The sequence below is a fragment of the Vanessa atalanta genome, chromosome 19 (assembly GCF_905147765.1).
Source record: "Vanessa atalanta chromosome 19, ilVanAtal1.2, whole genome shotgun sequence".
NCBI classification, from domain to species: domain Eukaryota; kingdom Metazoa; phylum Arthropoda; class Insecta; order Lepidoptera; family Nymphalidae; genus Vanessa; species Vanessa atalanta.
In genome coordinates this window covers 4,410,178-4,435,732 of record NC_061889.1, presented here as the reverse complement: position 1 = coordinate 4,435,732, position 25,555 = coordinate 4,410,178, and the positions used below count along the sequence as shown (strand labels likewise).

At 29.9% G+C, this 25,555-nt stretch overlaps 1 protein-coding gene across 1 annotated transcript; it reads right to left on the bottom strand.

Annotated features, from left to right (window-relative positions):
* Positions 1-24,664, bottom strand: LOC125071568. The gene is made up of 15 exons (XM_047681889.1): positions 24,370-24,664; positions 18,027-18,250; positions 17,238-17,420; positions 16,310-16,523; positions 15,438-15,649; positions 14,457-14,636; positions 11,939-12,089; positions 11,271-11,428; positions 10,628-10,679; positions 6,470-6,747; positions 5,961-6,174; positions 1,945-2,156; positions 1,301-1,486; positions 547-835; positions 1-149 (listed from the first exon to the last, which is right to left on the bottom strand). Exons 1-15 carry the CDS (start codon positions 24,395-24,397, stop codon positions 91-93), a joined length of 2,640 nt encoding a protein of 879 aa, XP_047537845.1. The 5' UTR covers positions 24,398-24,664; the 3' UTR covers positions 1-90.
* Between the last annotated feature and the right edge of the window lie 891 nt (positions 24,665-25,555).

Genomic DNA, 25,555 nt, shown 5'->3' with positions numbered 1-25,555 from the left:
ATACTGGTGACATTATAATTATACATATATTTTATTTTATTATTTGATATGTTACAATTACCAATAAGCTGCTATACACTAATAATAATATTAACCACTTCGCCACTGTCCAGTGTTCTGGGGGATTTGTCCATTTCTTTGCATGGGATCTGCAAAATAAACAAATGAATGCTTTCATACATTTCGTCTGTACCTATACATATATTTTAATGTAGGTATAACCTTATATTTATGAACCGATTTAGATAATTATTTTCGCGTCTATATTCAATTTGTTTTGTCAGTAAAATTCATTCCAGAAAACGAACTATTAAAGGATTCGAGGTCGCTTTGCCGTCGATTAGCCAACATAGCCAATTTGTCTCGCTTATCTCTAGCCACGCGCTTTGATGAGTGAGTATTAAATAGTAGTTCCACTCGTGGAATAGACTTTTACGTCTTTATAGAATAACTAAGCTGTTAGGTTCTCTTAAATAATAAAATAAATAGTAACTATCAACTGATAATTTATTACGTAAGTCTTCCCAATAGATTGATCGTACATACCAACTACATTTTGTTCTGCATACAGAGAAGGCTCTTCAATCTTCCCTTCGAAAATAATGAGTTCTAGTTCATTATCTCTGATGAAGAAAACAAAAGGCCTATCTACTTTCAACTGTACTCCATCCTCTATGAGAGGTATGACCATTGCTGACGAGGCTGCAGCAGCTACCGTGCCCGTCTCGTCAACTGACAAGTAAACTTTGTGCAAAAAATTATTCACTTGTGCGGAACCATTTTCGAACATTCCTGAAAGATTTGCATTTTTCGAAAATAATGTGTTGATCCTCATCTGTAATTATTTTCAATAATTAGAAAAATACAAGGAGAAAAAATAAAAATTAACGCAATTGATCTTGTTCATTCCGTCATTGATTATGGGTAATAAACATAAAGTTCTGTGAAACCTATAATTTCGCAGGTTAAAGAGTAGATCCAGGAAAAACATTTCCATATACTTGCAGTAGTTTCCGCTTAATGTTAGAAAAATAGAATATATTTAAAATAATAGAATTAAATGTATATTTCTCGGCTAATTGTGTTTTACACCTTCATCAACCGAGAGTGCAATACGAGTAGAATCTAGTAGTCCAGCACTCATATTGCACTTCGCCTTAAAGGTAGGTATTTTTACTTTTTCTTAAATGAAAAATTTGAAACAACTTTTTGAAAATTTACTAATCGGATAGCCTCATTCATATGAGAATCATAACCTAATAAGTGTTTTCTAATAAAAGGTAATATCTGATGAACTTACTTTGCGTAAAGGTTCCACCACGCTGTCACTATAATCAATTGTAAACTTGGGCATAAACAGACGGACGCTTGTGGATTCCATTAATAAAGTTATCTGTGGGAGACTCATGTATGGAAGATCTCTGATTAAAGTATTTATGCCGCTACGATCGTGCGGAACTAATACAAACATGGAATAACGACCAGTCTGAAAATAAACGTTTTTATTGTTTAACATGCGTTACGATACAACAGATACAAAAACATGTAGAACTATAGGTAAGAACAAATTCAAATCTCACAGCAGTTCACAATCGTGAAATTTAAAAATTTATATGCGATCTATAATAATTTTAAAATTTAATAAAGGTCGCACCACTGAAAGTCAGCTTTTAAATTTTTACAAGTGATATCCTAATAAGTTAGTAAAATTAGTTTTACTAACTAGTTTTGAGTGTATTAAAAATATGCAAAAAGTCGTTTCACAACATTTAACGATAACAAAACGTGTGACTTAGCAAGTAGGCAGTACCTGGGTAGGCCTGTCACTGGAAAATAGATACTCCTTGCTCAAATTTATACTATAATATATATTTTTAAGCAATGCTTATTTCACATAGAAAAATGTTTAGAATAGAACGATGATTAGCTCAGAAGGAAGCTTACCCCATAAGGTAGTTCTAAAGCGTGAGATCTCAAATTATCGATGTACGCATAATTCATGTCTTCGTGTAATTCCATCATGGCTACTTTTTGACAGGAGTCTCCATTATAAAAGCAACTGGCATGCGTATATTTTGGATTAAAGGCATAACGCCATGTACCTTTAAAGTACAACGCGTTTGTCAATAACGATTCTGAAGTTGGGTTGATCTCCGCTGAAATTAAAGTTTAAGAAACTGATTATTTTTAAAGAAGCAATACCTTTGAAGTTCTTCTTATTTTTATACCGAACAATTATTTTTAGTATTTAAATTTAAATGCAGTTGTTTTGGCACTAAAGCGTCCCGAAAATATCATCATCAAAAATATTATTATAACTAGACATAGCTGTTCATCCACTTTTCAAACTTGGATTGAAACGAACCCTGCTACACGCCTGCTCCACTGCTCTGTGAAAGTATCAACCAATGCATCTTGTAAATAAAACGTATTAGCATTGGTTAGAGCATTTATTTTTTTAAGTTTTGATATTAATTAGAACTGCAAGAACCGTGATTAGAAGACGTGAATCTTAACCGTAGTTTCCGAGTTCAAATCTAGGCATGGAGTACTTTCATATTTTTTTTGACATCGCTTAATTTCATTACAAATGTCTCGTATCCGGCGTCGAAGAAAAACATCGTGAGGATACCTGTGTGTGGCGAATGATAAACTGTCATTTGTTATCTACCAACTCGCATTGGAGCGTGGTGGAAAAGCTCCAAAACTTCTCAAAAAAAAGTCGAGACCTTAGCCTTGGGACATTAACATTTAACATTTAACTTGGGACATTTAAATTGTAACTGTAACAGTACAGTATCGAGTTGCAATGACTGATGAGAGATGCAATGTTACAAGTATCTTAATGAAATAAATTTCATTATCAGTTTCATATATTGACTTTAAACTTATTAAAGTATATTTTAAATCTTATCTTCTAATTTAATTTAATTTTCCAAATTCATTGAATAAGACGGAGTTCTAAGCCAATCTACATAAAAACACAACCCAATTGATAACCACCTTTTTAAGTCTGTTAAAAATATAAAAGACAGTATAGTTATAATGTTTGACGAAAGTGATTAAGTATTAAAAAAAAAAAAACTGTATGATGGGCAAAGATATATAGCCTATTAAACTATAAGAAGGAATTGAGATGAACAAACCTTAGATGAACGTATTCTATGCGATTTTATAATAGCTCAGTTACACTGTGCACGACAAGCAGTTTATTATTAATATATCTTTAAATATAATACACCCAACACTAATCCACTTATTTACTGTCTATTTAATGTTACTTCAATCAACTCATATATCAATCAATCAATCAATATCATAGATCTCGACTCGACCAATGATATCGCTTCAATTCCTTTTAAAAATTGTTAAATTGTTATTTGTTTTCTTGTGATTGGAATATACTATAGGTAATATGATTGGCAAATATAAAATGTAATACATACTTTATAAAATAAACTGTGAAACCACTATTGGAGATGTAAGCAGATCTTTGCGGTTGATTTAATGGTTGTTAGTCCGTCGTTAAACAACTATATTGTCGTTCCTTGAAACATACATACATAATATGTAAGAATTCCAAATATTTTTCGTATTTGCTAACCAATGTTTGTCGATATAAATTTAAACATCAGTACCATATAAACTATTTAATATTTAAAGCTCGCTGCATATTTGCAATATTCTTAATTATATAAAAATACCCTAAGCCTATTTGAGTAAATAGGATACGAATTTGAATAATAATTTCTTTGGAATAAGATACAGATTCTAGCTATGCATAATATAAAGTTTTGAAAAACACAAAAAAGACGCAAGAAAAAAAACAAAAAAAAAATGTTTTCTTTTGTTCCGAAATAAGTTTCCAAAAGCGCCATTCTGACTATTTGCCTAAGGCGTTGAGTTTGCTCGGAACGGCGATAATATCCACAAAAAAAAACAGAACGGAGATATTTATCGCTAAAAATATAAAACCAAGGCCGAGAAGTTAGTAGAGGTTTCTTTCTGCGTTTTATGTTCTTTAATTTATAAAATATTAAAATTATAATTACGATAAGTGAATAAATTTTTAAAGCTATAAAAGATATGTATATATGTTTATGTATCATATGTCAATGAAGATAAGCGTTGGGAAGCTTTTAAGATGAATTTCTACTTTCATGACCTTTAACTTTAAATAACCAGAGATGAGAAAACCTTCATTATTTTATACGACCGGAAACATCACAGCTACATCGTGTTTCAAGGATACTTGTCAACTCTTTGTAATGTTTATCTTGCATATAATGTTACAATAATATTTTATGGACATTATAAATACGACTAAGAAATAATTACATGAGGAGCCTTTATAGGTTTAAATTAAAGGTGAAGAACTTCACGGTAGACAAATATCAAAGAATTTTCAAGATTAACATTTCAAGATTAAAAAAAGGGATAATCGCAACAACGTAAACAACGATTTAAATTATCGTTTATATCGACTAATAATTTAGTTCATTTCACAAGCGAAATATTAACCAGTATGTAATTAATTATAAACTTAACAACTTAAGAGATATCCAAATCAATTTTATACAAAAAATTATGATTCCCTTATTTCTCGGAACTTGTCTAAATTATTGTCATGTGACCCTAGTAACATAGAATATATTCATTATTAGTTTAGGCCATACAAAAAAACAAGCCAGAAGATCAGCAGTCGCGTACTTCGCCAACTCTGTTCACTATTATTTTTATAAGAACAAGATTAACAGCTATTACAATAGTCTTAACTTATATAACCATATTATGGCTATTGATGGCACACGTATAAACTTTAGTGGTTTTTTAGCTGCTATAATTATATTAAATATTGTACTCTGTCATTTTAAATGGATAAATAAATTTAAAAAAAAAAAAAAAAATATATACTAAAGCCTTCTCCACAGGTTACAACTTCTGGTATAAGTTTAGGCATTACAAAACATTACAAAAAACGTCTCCTCATTTGTTTTGAGATGCGACGTTGAAGACAAGCATAATTTGATTATAGCGTTTTGTGGAATATTTTTAAATCACCGTATAATCCGAAACGCTGAGCTAACGCTATTTTAAATAAAAATTGTACATCAATTTGTATTCACGTTTGGTGTATAATTTTCAAATATGTCTGCATATTAAAAGATAACCCTGTATATTATGTGATTATTATAATCAAGCATTATAATTTATTATACAATTCTATAATCCTAATATCCGGTACCTATTAACAAAGAACTGGAAATTATTCAATTAATTATTATATATTAAAATACATTAACAAAAACCAATAATAATTCATATTTATTACCTATATAAATGACAATCAGTCTTGTAATAAATAAAAATGAATGTTTGTATATCTGTCCTATATGTATTACGTATCTATTCATACGATTGTAATTAAACTTTGATGAGGTGTTTCGAGTACGGCAGTGATAAACCTGGGAGCCAAATCTACTAATTTATAATGATACCGATTCTGTTCCGATCCAATTTCGTTTTTTCTTCATAAAAATTATTCTCATTTGAAACATGATTGGGGACTAATTTGACTAGTATATAACGGTTACGATAGATATCCGATTCTATTTCGGTCCAACTTCGATTGAACCACTAAAACTAATAGAAAAACTAAAACTACTAAAGGAAAAGGATTGCATTTCGAACGAAAATTTCATTTTGTTAGTAGAATTGTCCCAAAAAACACGCTTTACGTCGACCTTTAACCGATATCTATTTTAAAATAAAAATCAAATATTCATGCCACAAAATATCGCGTCACGTTATACAAACCTATCATTACGGCAAAATTACCAACAATTATCGCCAAAAAAGGTTAATTTTTATCGCTTTAGAGTTTTAACTAGTATCAAGACGTTTTGGAAAATATACCCAAATTATATAAAACTATAGATTCAATAGCAATTTTTACTTACAAGGTTGAACCAGAGCCGGTATGAGCCCCTTTGTGTAGTGGTTGATCCAACGATTGATGGTATTAGCGGCGTTTAATGTATCACCAAAATCGACTGTATAAACACTCGATAAGTAAATATTGCGTACAGCTTGCTCATACTCTTTTTTAAGTTTTAGCCTGTTTGATACAAATACTGCGTTCGTGTTTTGGAGAGTGACCCCTGAAGCGTTCGCCTGTAATAAGAATAAAATAATTGTATTGCTTAAACCGTTTAAAATTTATTTTTTTTTGTTTTTAATTACAGTGGAAATGCTACTAAAAACCACGTTCATCAACATTTAGTCAATTATCTAAATATGAAAACCACCTAATATACCCGCTGTTCAGGTGAACATGTAAAATAATTTCTAAAATTGTTTTCATATTTAAACGTCTGTAAACACTACTGAGCTTAAAAAAGATAATAATAAAATAGTAATATGTATATTTTTTTATTTAAAACAAATTAGTAATAAGTAATAGACATACGTATAATGCGTTCAAGTATAGATTCAGCTGATCTCTAACTTCGTCTTTATATGGTGACAATCTCAATGCACTTTTAATTTCAGCCTCTGTATCTCCACTTGTAACTTCCAATAGCATAGCCAAAATTGATTTAATACTGGCAGGTGATACCATAACATTTCCTTTTTTATCTTCAGCAGTATAACGAAGTAGGTCCGTATCGAAAAAGTTTAGCCGTGATATGTCTGATGGAACATTTTGGCGGCAATCGAGGCTCCGTATACCAGCTAGTAAAAATACTGCAAGAACGTATAATGTTTGTAATAAAAGTAGCAAAATAATTAATAAAATCTTCACTCGTTCACAACACTAAGCTGACGATAATTAAGATTTATAAGCAGGCTCGTTTTAATGACTTTTATGTGCGTAACAGCGTCACTGTATAGAAACGAGTCAAGTTTTCCCAGGTTTTTATTAAAAGTAACGCTATTAATATCTGATAGGTATACGTAATATATATTTCTAGTGTAAAGGTACAATTATTTACAGAAATAATTTATGGTGATTATTAATATAATCGTAAATGTATGTTTAAGGACAAATCTAAGCCTTCATTAAACGCACACAAATATGGAAAAATTGTTGTGTGAGTACTGCTTGAAATAGTTAGAAAAACCCAACAGTAAGACTATTCATGATGCTTTCGATGACTGGGAAGTAATATCGCATCGTTGCAAATAAACTTTATGTATAAAGACATGCTTTAATCAAAAAACAAAAACCTTGTGTTCTAAAATAATAAAGCTGTCTAATATGATACGCTATGTTGATTACCCTTTGATTTAGTTGTGAATTTTCCTCTTGTAACCAGTTTATTATTGAAAAAAATTAACGGTATTTAATTATTTATTGAAATATCAAGAACGAAGGCTTAGTTTCGATTAATTATAACGAATAAAGATCATTCAAAATAAAATAAAATGTTGAAATAACTTGACAGAATAATCCCTAATTTTGATATTTTTTACTGGAATATAAAATTAACATAAAAGCAGAATGGCTTAAATACAGATTATATTAATATGTATTTAAAACATTTTAGTTACAAAAAAGATTTAACCTATTTAAAAGCTTAAATAACTCAACTAGACGGAAATATCGTATATTTAAAAAAATATATATGTCGAAGTCTAATTATTACTCACCAGTAAACAAAAACATATTTTTTATTTTTCGCAATATACAAAAACACTATAATAAACACGCGTTAACACAACAAAGAACCATATCTCAATGATCGAGATCCGAGGATCGTTTAAAAACAATGAACGAATGGTTAACAAATAGGACTCAAAACGAATGAAGAATGATATTGAATAAGACGAAAAAAAAATGTCGCGTGTCATGCGGAACTACATGTAGCAGACCAGTTTTTCAGCTTTACTATTACGTCACTCACAGTATAATTAAACGTATTTTTTTTTTAATTTTTCGTCTTGTTTCTTTTTGTAAATAAGTAATGTGAGATGTTAATATTAATAGATATTTTGTAAATAATTATGTAACTTCCTGCTTTAAATTGATCTCCTTTGTACAGAATAATGTAAACGTACTCGTACATTAAATATTGAGATATTTGTGTCACAATAATTATTAGGTATATTCGTACCGCTGCTGTTAGAGAATTTACGAATACCCGACTTGCTAGGTACCACTCGTTTATTTATTATTCTACCACTGAACATGAATATCTTGTATTTTTAATAATCTCATTTTAATAAGAGGACTTTTAAAATCAAAATCAAAAATATTTTATTCAAATAGACTAATAAAAGAACTATTAAATCATCATGTTACAGTTGAATTAAATGTAAAGTGGACCGGTTCGGAATGTAGTTTCTACCGAGAAGAATCGGCAGGAAATTCTTATAACACTATATACCTATTATATTGTTACAGAGGCATGTTAATTAATAACAATAAAATTTATTGAATTCACCACGCCTTTTTAGTCTTATTAATCTATTTTTTTTTACATTTGAATTTATTAATAGACCAAATAAAAACATACCGAATCATGCCTCAGAGAGGTATTAAATTGTGGAAATAGAAGCTATATATGTTTTAAAAATTAATCTTTACTTCTCGTATTTATCATATCATTGACAATGTTTATTTTTAAATTATATCTATATGGTTCGTATTATAATTTAATCTCATGTATAATGAATCGTATTGTTTTAAATGTATTGTGACACAACAGTAAATATAACCAAAAACTACCCGAAGGAATCGTCACGAACCAAGGAATACATCGGTCAGCTAATTTTGTGTGTAATCAAAGAATTTTAAAACTTTTTTTTATAAAATATCATCACTATAAAATTATTGCCAACTCATCAAAAACAAAGAGATTAAAACATACACAATTTAACAAATTTGTACCGTTACAATTTATCATTATATTTTGTAAATAATTATATAAATATAATTTCATACATAATATAAATTAAGTTGATTATATTGCTAGGCTTCTCATATTCGAGAGCAATCGATAGTTTCATTGTCATTTCCATTCGAAATAATAGACCAAGACAAACTTTTATTCGTTTAACTCCAAACATGTTTCGTACGAAAAGTGTGCAGAATCTTAACTTATTTTATAATACATAATTTTCAATTAATGTGAAACTTAATTGTCGTTCAGTTACACAGAACATGATAATTAAAAAAAAATTGTCTTGGTCTTTGAAAAAATTACTAAAGGAAAACTTTACTAGCATTTTAGTTGACCGATATAATTCTGAGTAACGAATGTTTTTTTATATGTTTTTGAGCTTCATTATTTTTTCCTCTAAACGTCACCGTCTTGTTTAAGCAGCGTAGTTAAATAATCCATTAGACCATACGAGTCCAGGAGTGAAGACCGGTGATCGGCAGACACAAAGTAAGGCTTCAGCCAGATGGACCGATGAACTGATGGTTGTGACGAGACCCGACATGTTGGAGATGGCAGAGAATCCGGAGATTAGGCGGACCATGGGAGAAACCTATGTTCAGCAGGAGATGCATTCAAATTTTTTTATTAATTGTGACATAAGGTTAAAAAAAAACTATATGATTATATTATTCACGTTTAATGCATCGACTTATTACTAAGTCGACTATGTAGGTTACATTGATTTTGCTATTAATTAAACAATACACAAATAATAAATGACATAGATACGAAGTAATCTTATTTTATAATTAATTTTGATTCTGGTCAATAAAAGTTTTATAACAAGGTTCTAAGTTGCTACGTTCAAAATTCTATGTTTTCGAAACATTTAGGAAATGCTTCTTACATTTCAACTATTATATCTCGTTTGACATATTCCTCCTCTATAAGTAGATTTTATAATTAATTCTATCATGCATCTAATCAAACGTAATTTACAATTGACGCAATAGATTCTATAACTATTTATTAGAGGTTTAATTACATCTTGTAATACACAAATGTTTCTATAGACACTACAATTATTAGATCTTACCTGATCAATACGAGATCATTCTACTCACATTAACAGTATTATAAACAGATAACACTCCAAGTACAGGCTAAATAATGATCCATAAGCCGCAGTGTTTTGTTTAAAAAGTGCTAATAACTCGAAATAATATAACGTGTTCTGTGGTTTAATTATTCTGGATTATTATAACATGTACCTGATATATTACCTTTGGTTTATGAGATATCCGAAACATAACAACAAGGATTAAATGTTTGAATGGGTTACATTATTATTAAGTAAAAAAAAAACAGACTTTATGGTATAGGCATTGATATACATACATATACCTTTTATACAGACAAATGTAATAGTTTTCACTAAGTAGGTAGTTAATTATAATGATAAAACTGTATTTCAATCAACATAACGCTAATAAATTCTACATTATTCATCCATTAGTTAAATAATAAATTTATATATTATAAATATAAAATAAGGTGATTTTATGTATAACTCAATGCGAACAGTCATTCTATTTAATGGCAACAATTGGCGTCGTGTGGTCGCGTATTATCACGACCACGACTATGTGTAGAACACATTTTTGATTTTTTACTTAACGACAAATAATGCAATTAACAAATAAAATCGTACATAGGTTTTGTCAGTAGTATTAACATACTGTTTCGATATTTTGTTGAGTTCTTTGTTACATCAGTGAATATGTGACGAGACTGTAATATTTTAATAAATAGCTATTTGATAAAAAAATAGTAGCGATAGCGCTTGATGCACCAAGTCAAGAACTTCTCACCTTACAAATACATGACGCCAATTTTGCTAACAAATTGACATTTTATCGTAATCAAATCGAACGTTGCCGTTCAACCAATTTTCTATTCTACTGACCAAATTCAGTTGCAGTATACGTCGAAGTTAAATAAGTTGAATTAGTCCTCAGTCACGATTAAGCTGAGGTTACTTTTGGGATGATTATTCAAATTTGGAATGGGATAAAGTCGGGAACCTATCATAATCATTATAAGTTCGTAGAATTAATCTCTGTACGAATATGAAAACGTCTTATAAGTATAAAATTGTCATTTCTATAATATTGTCTTGATACTATTTGAAATTAATTTTGATTTTTTTTTTATCAAAATTAATTTCAGTTTAATAGTTTGATTTGGGAAAGTATCAAATAGAGCAAAGACAATTCGTTTATTTCTTTTTTTTTTATATAATTATCTATTATTGTAATGTAGAAAACGTTTTATGTTACAATAGATGTGCTTTATTTCTTGTCATTTAAAATATTATGTAACTTTAAAAGCGCCGTCGACGAGGGACGGATCTGAGACGCGGCCGGTGAACAGCAGTTGTCTCGTCATCTCGTCTTGAATGAAGAACAGGAACGGCCTGTTCGCAATTACCTCAGCGTTTGGCATCATTTGTTCACCAAATTTATTTTCGAGAGCGATTTCTGTAAAACAATATCAGATTGAAGAAATTTATGTAAAGTTATGTCTTATCTTATTTTAATTTACAAAAGACTATCAGATCAGAATCTACTTAAGAAGATGAATATTAGTAAGTAAGGTACATTCTGTAAATGTCCCATTGCTAATGCCTCCTCTTCATTTGATAAGAAGCTTTGGAGATGATATAACCACGCTTCTTCAACAGGGGCTGGTGGTTTATGGATACACATGTGGCAATATTTCATTGAAATTAGACACATGCACACCTCACGACGTTTTACTTCACCGCCGAGCACGAGATGAATTATAAACACCAGAGAAGCCCATGGAAATTCATTGGTGCTTGGTTTGAACATGAACAATATACGTATATTGTATAAAGTATATTTGGAGATACTATATCTCCTAATACCTAGTATCCGAGTCAGAAAAGAGCTTCACGTTTCCTTATTGCCTCATTTAAACTTCCCAGAGACCGATATAATGTACTTTAAATATAAAATGAATATTACCTGTAGCTGAGTATACAGTACTTCCCAATTCGTTTACTTCAACTCCAGACCGTTGTAATACTTTGGAAATCTTCAGTCTGTTGGAGAGGATTTGACCGCGAGCGAGTCCGGGGAATGAGGCAGTATCTTCGAACGCTTGCCTTACACCCAACTAAAATGGAACAAAACCCAAATATAATATATTATAACATAACTAGTGTTAATAAAATATTTGTGAACAAAATCCTAAACAGTATAATTTACAATTTAAAAAAGTTTGGGCTTATTTTAAGACGCTTCTCCACAGCGAGTTGGTTGGTAATGTTGGTTAGTTGGTTGGTATATCTGTAATATACCAACATAAGTACATTTCTGAGTGCACAGCAGGGCACCAGATGAATTATAAACATAAATCAACCACAGGTCAATTCAGTGTTGCTTACGCGGTATGAACTCGCAACCTTCAGTTACGGTACACGTGTTCACCACAAGGCCATCTTAGCGTTACTTATGTTATTTTAATTTAAACTTAATTAGAAATAAAATACAGTTCTATCAACTTTTTATATTATGTATCGGTTTTTAGAAACATAATTTGTACAACCGCATAATTATTGAGTCAATGTAATCGAACGACAACATTGCAAGGAAATACCCACATCAAACGTTTGCATATGACGTTCACGACGTATCTTAATGAGGAAAACGTAAGTCATTTAAAGTTATTCCAATGTTGAATCATTGGGAAATCTTAAACCAATCAATCAATTTATATTTTATTTTTAAACCCTGTACGCTATCGGTTAATATATTTACTAACAAACGGTATCAGTACAACTTATACCTTTATGTTCAATACCTTCTGAATATACGATAACCTTTCTTTGTAAATGTATTTTTATCGAACAATTAAACTTATGCAAATATATAAAAAACATTAAATCACAAATCATATGGAAATATTGTTAATAAAACGAACATAACTAACATTAATAAATACATATAATAAATATGCTCTGTGTTAGCAATATTATATATTATTAAAATTAAAAAAAATTGTCTATGTCTAAATCTCTTTGTCTTTGATTAGTGATATTTGACAGTGCGTCAGAAGGCTATGCTGAGAGACTATAATAATGATCATTATATAGTGTCAATAGTAACTGAACAAGATTAAGAACTCAATAGTGATGTATACACTCTGGACTAGCATGTAAAATTGATATAAAAACGAAAAATCATAAATATACTTATACTCTCTACGTCATATTCTCTCTGATATAACAAGTAACAAGATGACGCGGTATTAATATTTTATTCCCAATGCTCGTCCAACTATCGATTATTGAATCGCAGTCTAAGAATGACAATTAAAAAACAAACTTTAAGCATTCCCATTTCGTCACAATATTAAAATATTATTTAGGTTGTAGCTCTTTGACTTTTTTATATTTATATAAATGATGAATAGCTGTAAATGCTAACGACCGACGAAATGTATCTAACATTATATAAAACTGAATTAAATAATTGTATAACACGAGTATTTCGGTAAAACAGTATCGTATAATTATAATAACATATAAGGAGTCGCATGATGGCGTGAATATTTAATTAAAAAAATAAAATATTTGGTATTTTGTCTTCTGTACTAAACTTAGAATCCAATAGTTTTTCGATTCAAAAATCAATCGAGTTAAAATTTTTCTATTCAAGTAGAATCATAAAAGTACTTTTAAATTCATATCACATGACACAGTGTTGCATCAAATAAATAAGCTTCCACCGGTTCGGAATGTAAAATCTCCCAAGAAGAACTGGCAAGAAATTGGGTAGTTAATATTTTTTTCTAAGTAACGTCTAACATATGTAATGTTAATAAAATATAATTAAATTTATTAATGCATTAAAATAAAAAAATATTTTTGATTACGATTATTGTTGATTGATTGATTTTTAAAGAATGAAATTTATATTCCATTATTTTAAATTATTATTATATATTATTAAGAAATAAATGAGTAAAGTCAATCTTATTTAAAGTTCAAGTAAATTTTGGTACAAAAATTTAAAACACAAAATATTTTTTGTAAAAGTAAGGTTAATTATTTTTTTTATTTTGTTATAAATGTACAATATGTGTATAAACGTATTCCGAATGTAATTATGAAAGTAAAGTTTTATTTAAATAATGCCTTATTTTTTAAAAAATATTATATAAAATTTTAAAAAGTGTCTTTCTCACTTGACAAAAACCTCTAAGTAAAACTAAACAAAGTTAAGTTTATTATTTTTTTTCTTAAATACTCTTCCCCACATATATGTTGTATGTGTCTTTGCATTATTTTATTAATTTGATCAACGATAACGTAATTTCACTTCTTAATAAAAACCATTTTATTCCCAGACAACACAATTTTAATTTCAGTATTTTGAACCGCAAGTTTCATTTGGACTCTTCGATGATAAATTCTTGTTTGACTCGGAATGTTATGTCAATTGTCTTCTTTGAAGTAAGCATTTAATAATGATCACTCACCTCTTTCAAAATTCCGTCCATATGCGAAGTATACTCAAACTGGAACTTCGGAATAGTGACATCAACATAATATTCTTGGAGGTAGTACAGTTCAGTGCGTAATTCACTTAATCCGTCGAAAATATAAGGCAATCCAGTCAATGAATTTGGGACGATTACGTACATTGCAAATTTATTACCCTGAAAATATAACAACATATTTTCTTTTATTTATTTAAAATTTGGAATGTTTAAATTTAGCAATTATATGTATACCGTCACGTACGTGGTAATAAACTTTAATCTCTTAATAATATAATCCACTATGGTATTGAGTTCTCTGGAATTTGTCGTAGTAGTACACTTGTCTCATCAGTTACACTCATCATATATTCTGCGGCCAAACAGCAATACTAAGTATTGTAGAGTGAGCCAGTATAACCACAGGCACAATCAACATAACATCTCAGTTCTCGAGGTTGGTGGCATTTTTGTGATACGAGAAACTATTAATATTTCTTACACTACAAATGTCTATAGGCAATTATTTACAACCAGGTACATTGCCAGCCAGCATCAAAACATATATAAAAAAAACGTAGTCATGATGATGACAAGAGATCTAATGGACTGATGCTAGTTATTTGGGAACTGTTGCCTTTTCTCTGTGACGATACATCCATTGTTACATTAGTGTTGTCTCATATCAGGGAAACAGCGTTCAAAGTTGAAGCCATGGCGGAAAATTACAAAATAATAGCGGCAATATTCATGTTTAATTCAATAACATTATTATTAGCAAATGGCATTTGAAATATCTTGAAATAATAATGTAAGAAGAATCAAAAAGTTAACACCATATCTTATTGTCTTCACCGATAGTTCATTGTTCGTCATTTTCATTTCAATAGGAAAATACTACTAACGTTACAATATACATTTTTAAGACCTTCATTTAAATAAAGATAATGTCATCTCAAATTAACTGAACATATCACTTACCAAATATGGCATCCTTAAAATTTTTGCGTTAAATCTTTTAGATTCAGTAAAGAAGAACTTATCTCTAATGTTCATAAAAGGAGTTTCTTTCTTATCATCAATAGACACGTAGAATAATTGTGATTTAGTTGCATTCGGTGCGAACTGATGTTGCCAAGTACCTTTGAAGAATATAGTGTTCAATACCAAAGCTGATACGCCAGATACATCATCTGAAACCAAAAATTAACCAAGCTTAGAAACATTCAAAAGCAAATAAGAATTATTTATTGCAAACGAAAATATTTATCTTGTTTTTATACACAGTTTAATGTTAATCCTTAAAATGATCTATTTCCTTTTCAAAAGTGCTTAATTTATTTTTCACCTCAACGTTTAAAAATGTAGTCTTAGCGGGTATGATAATCACATAACCGAGCGACATTAAATGAAAATGAAGCTAGGTGACTAAAACTTAATAAATAATTTAAGCTAACATTTTATGTTTATTTCAGCAAATCAATTTCGAAACCGAGATACAGATACATACTCGTAGTTCAGTGCATAAAACAAGAGAATCTTATTATAGTTGTATCTACAAAAGTTGCGGGAGTCGAATCTGATCTGAACGTCACTTATCTTCAGCGGGGCCAATTCCCAGGGCGGCAAAATTAGGATGATGAGAAAAAATATTATATTCCAAAATATAAATGGTATACATAGTAAAATTATCTGCTATGAAATTAACAATATTTATTTAAAAAATTGTATCGTGCAAGCTAGGTGACATTGTGCAAAATTTTAAATCATGATAAAAAATATAATTATAGAAAAGATTTTGTCTAGCTTTATAAACTTTTATTTAATTCATTCAATTTTTATATGAACCATACCTGGCTTAACCAAATCCGGAATTCTTCCTTCGGTTGCATTAGAAACCCAGCAATTGATAGCGCTAGCGGCCGTTACAGGATTACTGAAATCCAAGCTCTTTAATTCAGTCTTATAGAACTGTTGAGAAATCGCAGCAAAACGCTGTTGAGGTATGACTGTCGCTCCGACATATATTCTGCTTCCTAAGTTTAGGATGTACTGTGACGATTGAGTCTGTAAAAAAAATATAAATAAAAAAAAAACATGAAAATAACTTTTGATGTCTTTTTATGACAATTATTAGATCTATACTCAATTTTATATTTGCTCAGAAAATAACCGGTCTTATTTTATTACCCCATCGAATATGTTATATAGACTGTAATATTTTTCAAGAAATTGCTTATGTAACGCAAAAAGATTGCAAATCAGACTCAAATATTAAGGCATTAAAACAAACAAACTCTTCATGCTTAGAATATCACTATAGATATCTATCTTCAGTATATACTGATGGTAGGATTTTTCGGAATTCAATCTGAGTATATATCGTATTCTTAGATTATTAGGAATATAAAAAGTAGTAAAATTATCAATGTTATATCTCATTGTCTTTGATTATTTAATGGCTGAACGAGAGACAAATTATAAATACAAATCAAACATAGAAATTCAGTTGTGCTTGGTTTGCCCGCAATCGTCTATTAAGACGCAAGTGTTCTAACCACTTGGCCATCTGAGCTATGTAATATGACCAGAGTTCATAGGCATGATGATTCCATGTCCATTTTATCAGTATTTGGTATTTGTTAGTTATTTTTGTTTCATTTGAAGCGAACATACACATTTTAGTTATATATAAAGGTTTGCACTTCTTTCCGTGTTAATATCATTAATCAATCATTAGGTGCACAGTTACCTGTCGCCCAATAAATAAAAAATACGTACCTGTAATGAGCTTAAGATCATAGCGAATTTTTGTCTCACAGAATTTGTGTCACGGTCGAAACCCAACACATATGCAAGCTCAGATTGTGTAGATCCAGTTGCTGCTTCCGTGAGTATCGAAAGAGCCAGTTTTAGTCCCAATGGCGATATCAGGAAATTCGCTTGCGAACTCGAAGCTACTCGCTAAGGATATATGAAGAATCAAATTATATTATACATTAAATTAAATCTATTGTTATATACACTTAGAGAAACGCGTATGTATACAATTTGTTTGAGACATATTCTACGACAACTTTATTTACATAACTATAATAACTAAAATTTTTACATCATATAATTTTATTTATTTCTTGAAATTTTTAGCAGAAAATATATCATGGGTACGATTTGTGATGCTAAAATTTGAAGCAGTATTATAAATGATAATTCAAATGTTTTTCGTTAACTTCCGACATAACTCATGCACATAGGCGATACTTTATCAGAAACCTTCACACATTTGCAAAAGTACCAACTCAACAGATGAACAATACGCGAACGCATAGACTACAAACAAAACTAAGCAACTATGAAATATGTTTATAGTGTCAGTTGCGCTAACACTCAGGACGCTCACTTATGACATTTTTGATTTGATTTTACATTGTACGTCTATTGTAAGAGGTATCAACGAAAATACGCTCATACATAGTATATGTGTGCCTTCTAGATTTACACGTAATTAGTATTTAAAATATCAAAAATTTGATAATTTATTTTTAAAAAAAAATTATTCAATTTTTTTACCTTAGTAAGCGACCAGTCGAATTTATCATAATCAGCTAACGATGGCACGTACTTGTCGATGGCTTCAAGATATTCCGTGTCTGTCATCCCATCGGGACTTGGTGTAACAGGGACCACTTGCGATGATATCGCTGATGGACTAGCTTCACTATCTGGGTTTCCAAAGACGCTCTCTAAGAGCTCCGAGGTGATAGGAATGTTTGAACTGCATATTGATATCGGAACTGAAATAAAAAAAGAACTTAATATTAAAATCTTTGAAGAATAAATATATTCATTTAATCGACAAGTTTAACATACCCCGTGTATGTTAGTAAAAATAAATAACAAAAGAGAAACCATAATCGTTTCTGAAGGTTATTAATATTAATATTTTAAAATGGTATTTTGTAAAAAATATTGTTCTAGTATTATATATAGAAGTATCTTAAAAACTAATGGATTGATTTCATTTCGGGTAACTCTTTTTGGTTCTTTTAGCCTCAAAGTTAGACCTGATAATATATCAAACGCCATGTCATTTATATGAGAAATTAATTTGCGAATAGATCTATTTATTCACCCACGAAGGCGCAGCCCTCCACATCAAATTTTTGATAAAATACACTTATCAATTAAAATCTAATTTGATTTTTTTGCAATCTTAACTCTTAGTCGGATCCCACGTACACTGACATCTTGTAAGCATAAGCATCACACACTCATAATAATGCACGCCGATAATAATAATTTAATAAAATTAAAGGGACGCGCTTTCGTGAGTGAATAGATCTACAAAACCACAGACGTCAAATGGAGTTTCTTCAAATTTTATCCTCGTGTTATATTTAATAGAAATAAATTTGAAGCTAATACAGTACTCGTAAACAATAATATTCTATACTTAATTTTATTAGCTTTAAAAATTAAACTTCTGGGGGAAAAAATTAAACTGCGATCACGACCGAAAAAAATAATCAAAATATACTTGTTTCAAGTTCCGTTATTTTACAATGTATACTAATAAATGAGTATATAAGCTACGTTTTTTTTTTGTTAATCTGTATTGAACGGAAAAAAAACTAACCAATTTATTATGTACAAAACATTAATACTAGAAGCGTGTTTTGGCGTAGGTTGCACTATATATTATTTACCTATATATTTTGATATAGGTAGGCGGACAGGCAAATCGGTGACCTGATGTTAAGTGGTCACTACCAATTAAAATCATGTACCGCCCATAGACAATGGCGCTGTAAGAAATATTAACCATACCACACACCGCTAATTCGCCACCTACCTTAGGAACTAAGATGTTATATCCCTTTTGCCTGTGGTTAAACTGGCACATTAAACCTTCAAACCGAAATAAAACAATCTAAGTATTATGGTAGAATAGATAATATTATTAGTACTGCTGTTCGCAGCTATAATTTTAAATACAGACGTGAGAAGTGTCAATTTCATATATTTTTACATGTTTAATGAAAAGCCACTTTGTAGTGTTCATGTAAATTCTAAGGGGAGAAAAAAGTAATTAACAGAGTAAGTTGTGCAGAATAACATGCTTATTTTTCTTCATAAATACTTAAATATTCTTCTAAGTATATCAATAATAATAAAATAAATACTTAGAAATGTTAATTTAAGAGGAAAACCAAAACCAAATGTACGCCTGAGATTCGCTTGTAGCAAACCATATTCTACAATATAACCGGTTTAGTTCGTGCTGATCATATCAAACGTGATAATTCAAAATATTTTATTTCAACTATGAATCTATGTACATTCTAACAGATCTATTTCAATATATTTGTTTTTTATTAGTATAGAAACTGATTTAGAATGTCATATATTTCTAAGAATCTATTTTGACATTTAAGACTATTCCTGGAAGATAAATGAGAGCGTTAAGAAAAAATAGACAAATGGACAAGATCTGTTTTTCGAGGAATCCTCCTGGAAAACTATTTTGCCGTAAATATGTGACCTCACTTCCAAATGTTGTAAATTATCTTTCAATTAGTAATATGTATTACTCGTTAAAGCCCGACGTCCACGGTTTAAGCCCGAGCTAGAAAAAGTTATTAGGTTTGTTTTGGTTGTTGCTTCGAAGAAGTAGTCGTTTTGAAGTTGGTGTGCTGTGTTTACAGATTTGCCTCCCAGTGTGCACGTAAATTTTAAGTGATGCGCTTGGACTCCACAACTTGCCATCCAATCGGGTTATAAAACTGTACTTACACAGGGGTATAATATTTTCTATACATTTTCTTAGGTTTACCGCTGTGACCGAAACAGGTATCAATTATTATCGTCATATTAAAACAAGTCTTTCAAGAGAGAGAGAGAGAGAGAATTAATATGTATGGTAATGCTAGATATTGTAATTATGAATGTTGAAAAAATATTTATTTAAATGTTGAAAAAGAGTAACTACTGAGTTTCTACTGAGGTTCTTCTCGGTAGAATCTACATTCCAATCCAGTGGTAGCTTCACTTAATATAGTTTGTTGAATGACGATTCAAAATCGCTTGTAAAAGCCTACTTAAATAAAGTATATTTTGATTTTGATTGAGTAATCGCAAGCTGGTTGTGAGGATAGGGTGAAGAAAAAGTTTTGGGGAGATTTTGACGATTTGATTATGATTATTCCGTTGCATGAAGAAAGTATTTTTAGGAGCGGGTTTCATAAGCACGTGTGAAGGATGAATGATTATTATGAACGAGTACATGGAGTCCGGGGTTTTGGTACCCAAAATGACGAAAGTAAAACTGTTGATCTAGCCATTGCATTGATAGAAAAAGGGATGAACCTCATTAATATAAAAGTTGCCAGAACACATCCCAGGTCGACTATTACCTTATTAGAAGCAACAGTCTGAATCATGTCGAAGAATGTAAAATTACAAGAGGAGAGGCACTAGTAACACAGCATATATTGCTTTTTCATGGAAAAACCGTCAAGTTACAAATAAGTCATCTTATAGAGCACTCTCCAAAAATAAATTAGCATGTGCTATAAAACAGAATATAGAAATATAAGAGAATGCAAAAGAATGGTAAATTAAATAAACGAAACGGGAGATATGATATAATGGGATAGAACGAAATTAGATTAAAGTGTGAATGAATATTAGAATGAGATAACATAGTGAATTAGAAGTGCAGCAAAGGATATTGTGGGATAATCAAAACGGAAAGAGGTGGCGGAAGAAGTGCAAAGTGTAATGACAGATAAGAAAAGTAGATTCAAAGAGTAACAGAAAGAAGATGATTTTTAATCTCAAAGTAGCAAAAAATATAATGAATGCAAGAAGAAAGCAAAAGAAGTCGTCCCCATTGTTAGAGGAAAAGCTCAGAACTCAGTTATATAAAGACTTGTAGGCTTGAAAATTAGTAGAGAAAGTGAAAGGACGGTTTACTTTTGAGTTAGTATGGACATGTGAGGCGCAGAAAGGTATTTATGCATTAGCGAAGAGAAATAGAGAGAAAGAGGATGATCTAAAAGGAGAATGGAAAGAAAAGACATGCTGCACTGACCCCAAATAGTTTGGGATAAGGGCAGCAAAAGAAGAAGTAGTTTTCCGGGCAATACAAGCAAATAAAATTGATTCTATTAACTCGATATAACATATAAAAACTGATCGAATCAGCCGGAAAATCAATTGGTGCGATCTTACCCGAACGCACTATAATAATTTTGAAATTTACATATTGTTTTATGGAATATTTTAAAAATGAGGTTTTTTTATTTACAAGTTGTACCATATAATTATTATCATGTGAATTATTTATAAGGTTATATTTCCTTATTTAAAGAAAGTTCACTGCTAGGCAATACGAAAACTTTATACATTCTTTCTAATTTTCTTAGTCAACGCTAAAAATAGCTCAATAGAATTTAACCAATAAAGTTAGGTATATCTATTTAAAAAAAATAGACAGTAAAATTACTAATAAACCGCCCGGTTTTGGAATTTGAATGTAAATTCTACCGAGAAGAACCGGTAAAAAACTCAATACATAATAAAATTTATTTCTACAACGAATTCAATTTGTAATCATTTCACGTATTTATAATAAAAAACAACAATAATATTTGTCTCGTTAGATTAAATAACCAATTTGATGGTTATTGAAAGAAAATATGCATAATTAAAAAATAATCAAAATAAATATGCAGTAAAAGTAATTTGTAAAAACATACAATTTCTTTTTATATTATAAACATATCGTTCTTATAGATATAGCAATATAAAGCAACTAAGTATATCATATACGTGCCACACAATAAGGGACAAGGGAGTAGAGAATCTCTCTTATGCCATCATGCCCCCTTTACGCCCCGTTCGGGTATGACGTCATAAGAGACGTGACTTGTACGAGAGTGTCGCGCCGTTATCCGCTACTGGACACGAGTCGGTCTTAATCCCAATGCTCACCAATAAGCGCTAACTTAAAAGTATTTTTTGTAATAGATCTATTTAAAAAAAGATATATATTCTTTTTACCTTTAATAATTTTACTGTTCTATAGATAGATATTACATAATAAACGATATAGATGACCTTTCAAACCACTCAAGAGTTATCATCGATTCGTATATAATTATATTTTTATTGACATATCTAGTAGTAAATTGACTTCAAACCGCAGCGCAGTCGTTACTATTTGATAAAACAATTTACAAATCAGTTTGCGGTTTGTTTATCAATAATTCATTTTTAATTATTTATTAAATTACAGGTTTATAATTTTGTATCGTTGACGCAATATTACTGGTTTTATTTTCGCTTTTATATATTTCGTTTTTGTCTGTTGTCTTGATTTCTGTCTGATTATCACCAAATCGGACTATGGAATAATATTTTTAATAGATGGGTTTTACCTACATATGTTTGTTTTGAATCTTATGCTTGGTCTCAAAATTTAAATCGGTCATGAGCAAGTCATTATCAAAAGTTTATACTATTCTGTATAATAAAAAGTTATCTATACAACTAAATTAAATTGAAGAGTTTGTTTGTAATATCAAAATTAATATAAAATTAGTAAATGCGTATGAATGTTTAAATGATATTTAAACAATGAACACAGTTATAAATTGTTCTGTGGGTCGGTCTGTTTGTTGCCGGTAACCTCCGAAACTTCTAAGCGGATTTTGAGGATTTTTAGTGAAAGATAGCTATTATTTTAAGTTGTAACTATTGATTAATTATGGTAAAGAATCATTGAAGATCCACAGATAAAAAATAAAACCAAAATTATTATTGTTTTCGGGCTCGTCTGCCGAGCCGCACTGGTTCCTAATGTATACACTGTGAACATTTAATTATTTTTGAAGTGAATAATTTACAAAATAAACATCTTTTGTTTTTTTAACAAAATTAATATTATTTAATTTTTTTAGTCTATGATTGATTACCGAACTTTTACTTCACTTTTTTAACTGTTATTAGTATAAACATAAACAATACTATTAAAGATATTTTTATATATGATAATAAAAAAAAAAACAAATAAACAATGTGTTTATTTAATAGGAAACTCCGACCTCATTAATCAGTTTAATTTATATAGAATTAATAAATAAATTTACTATAAGCTAAATAACTCATAATAAGGGCATTAAACCAACTAATCCATTTTAATTAACTTGTTTTTTTCCTGTATTATATGATTGTTATGATTCCCAACATCTTTAACAGGTCACGTTCGTTATATTCTTTACAAGTTGTCGTCACCGGGTTAGTTCGCATTTTAACGGTTTGTCGTCCGGTTTGAGGCATAAAAATCATATGCAAAGAGCATTGGAGTTCAAGCTTCCTTCCAAATTTCATCAAATTTGTACGTGAAGGAGCAAGAGACAGACAGACAGAGTTACTTTTACGCATTTATAATAATATTATAGATATAGAAGTACAGGTGATTTAAATGTCTTGCTAAACTTAATCTTCTTATACCCACAAAACAAATACAACGGTTTTTAAACTACTTAATCCCTAACAGGTTTCCAGCAATTTACAATTATTAAAGGTCTGTGGAGGAAAAATATATCTTACGTCATCATGTAAAGATTGTTTATCAACATTAGCCGCATGACGATAAACAAATTGCTTTTTTTATAGAATAATTCTATTTCGCTTTTTAAAATAACTACGCATTTATTACAGATTAAATATAAATAATATTTTAAATAACAAAAATAGAGACGTGATTTTAAAATATAAAGAGTTAGTTACATGAACTTATATGCGTAACGCGACCTTACAAACGTGAACTGACAATCTATATACATATATATACATATGTAGGCAGCGAGTATATACAAAGACACACTAGATACACAAAAAAACTCACCTAAAAAGATCACAAATAACAACCTCATCTTCGCTCTTGTCTTCAAACAAGGAAAAACTTTGTCGAAATGTCGAAAAAAATATGTCAAAATCGTTCAAGGTTTCGGAACCGGATGCGATCGATTATACTTAATAGGAAATAATAGTATCAAAACATTTGAACACCGAGTTATTAATTAATTTTAAACAAGTAATAAACACATTTCGAATAATTTACATCTACAATGCGTGTACATACTACGGAATGTAAATCACAACTGCCGATGATATACGCCGAGGAAGGTTTTTACAACCGGTTCATCGACAAACGATAGCGTGCTTTTTATATTAATAAGTTTGTATATACTGCATATGTAGTAGTTGACTAATGAACAAAAATATAATAGACCAGTAATTTTAATGACGTGAACTATTTTAATATAATCTCGCTCTAATAACATCTGTGATCTGAGACCAAAAAAATGAAAACACAACGCAATGAGACTAGAGAATCGAGTAACCTAATACATTATACAACACTAATGCAAGTGTATTAGTGTAATTATTATATTAGTGAACAGTAAAAGCAAATTAGCTTCTTTTTCACGATCATTTTTGATTGTTTTTTTCCTAAAAAATTAAATCTCTACAGATATTATACAGTAAATTTATAAACAACTTTAGGCAATAATTTATCACGTGTACATATGTTTTTTTTTTCAAATATCACACGTGCTGTCCGTGCCTTTAATTTGTCTTTTCAATTAGTGTTTTTTTTTATGTGACTACATGTTTTATTTCCAGGCGTCACAATTTTTGTTTAAACTATGCTTCTAATAATATTAAAATTGTCAACGTTAATATAATCAGACGGGTTTTAGGTAAGTTTCCATGTTTATTTTGTAAATTTATGTAAATGAAGACATTTTATGGCAATTATTTTAGAAAATAGTTTAGAACATATTTTATAATAAAATCTTATAATACGGAATACAAATATATAGGTAGACATAATATGGTCTCGTCGTCTGTCCATCTGATATTAATTTTTTTTTGTACAAAGCATTGTAAAAATAAAAGAGGAATTTATAATCTGTAGTATTGTTAGATAGAAAAGAAAGAAAGAAAGCCACAGCGCTCGGGTTAAAACCTGGAGACTCGAATTCGTCGGCCTAATTAGGTCATTATAGTAACGACGGTTTCCATCT

Coding starts and splice junctions, on each gene's coding strand:
- LOC125071568 (XM_047681889.1), bottom strand. CDS start 24,397: ATGAGGTTGTTATTTGTGATCTTTTTAG. Junction 17,421..18,026: donor TCGACTGGTCGCTTACTAAG/GTAAAAAAATTG, acceptor ATATATCCTTAG/CGAGTAGCTTCGAGTTCGCA. Junction 1,487..1,944: donor CTTTAGAACTACCTTATGGG/GTAAGCTTCCTT, acceptor GTTTATTTTCAG/ACTGGTCGTTATTCCATGTT.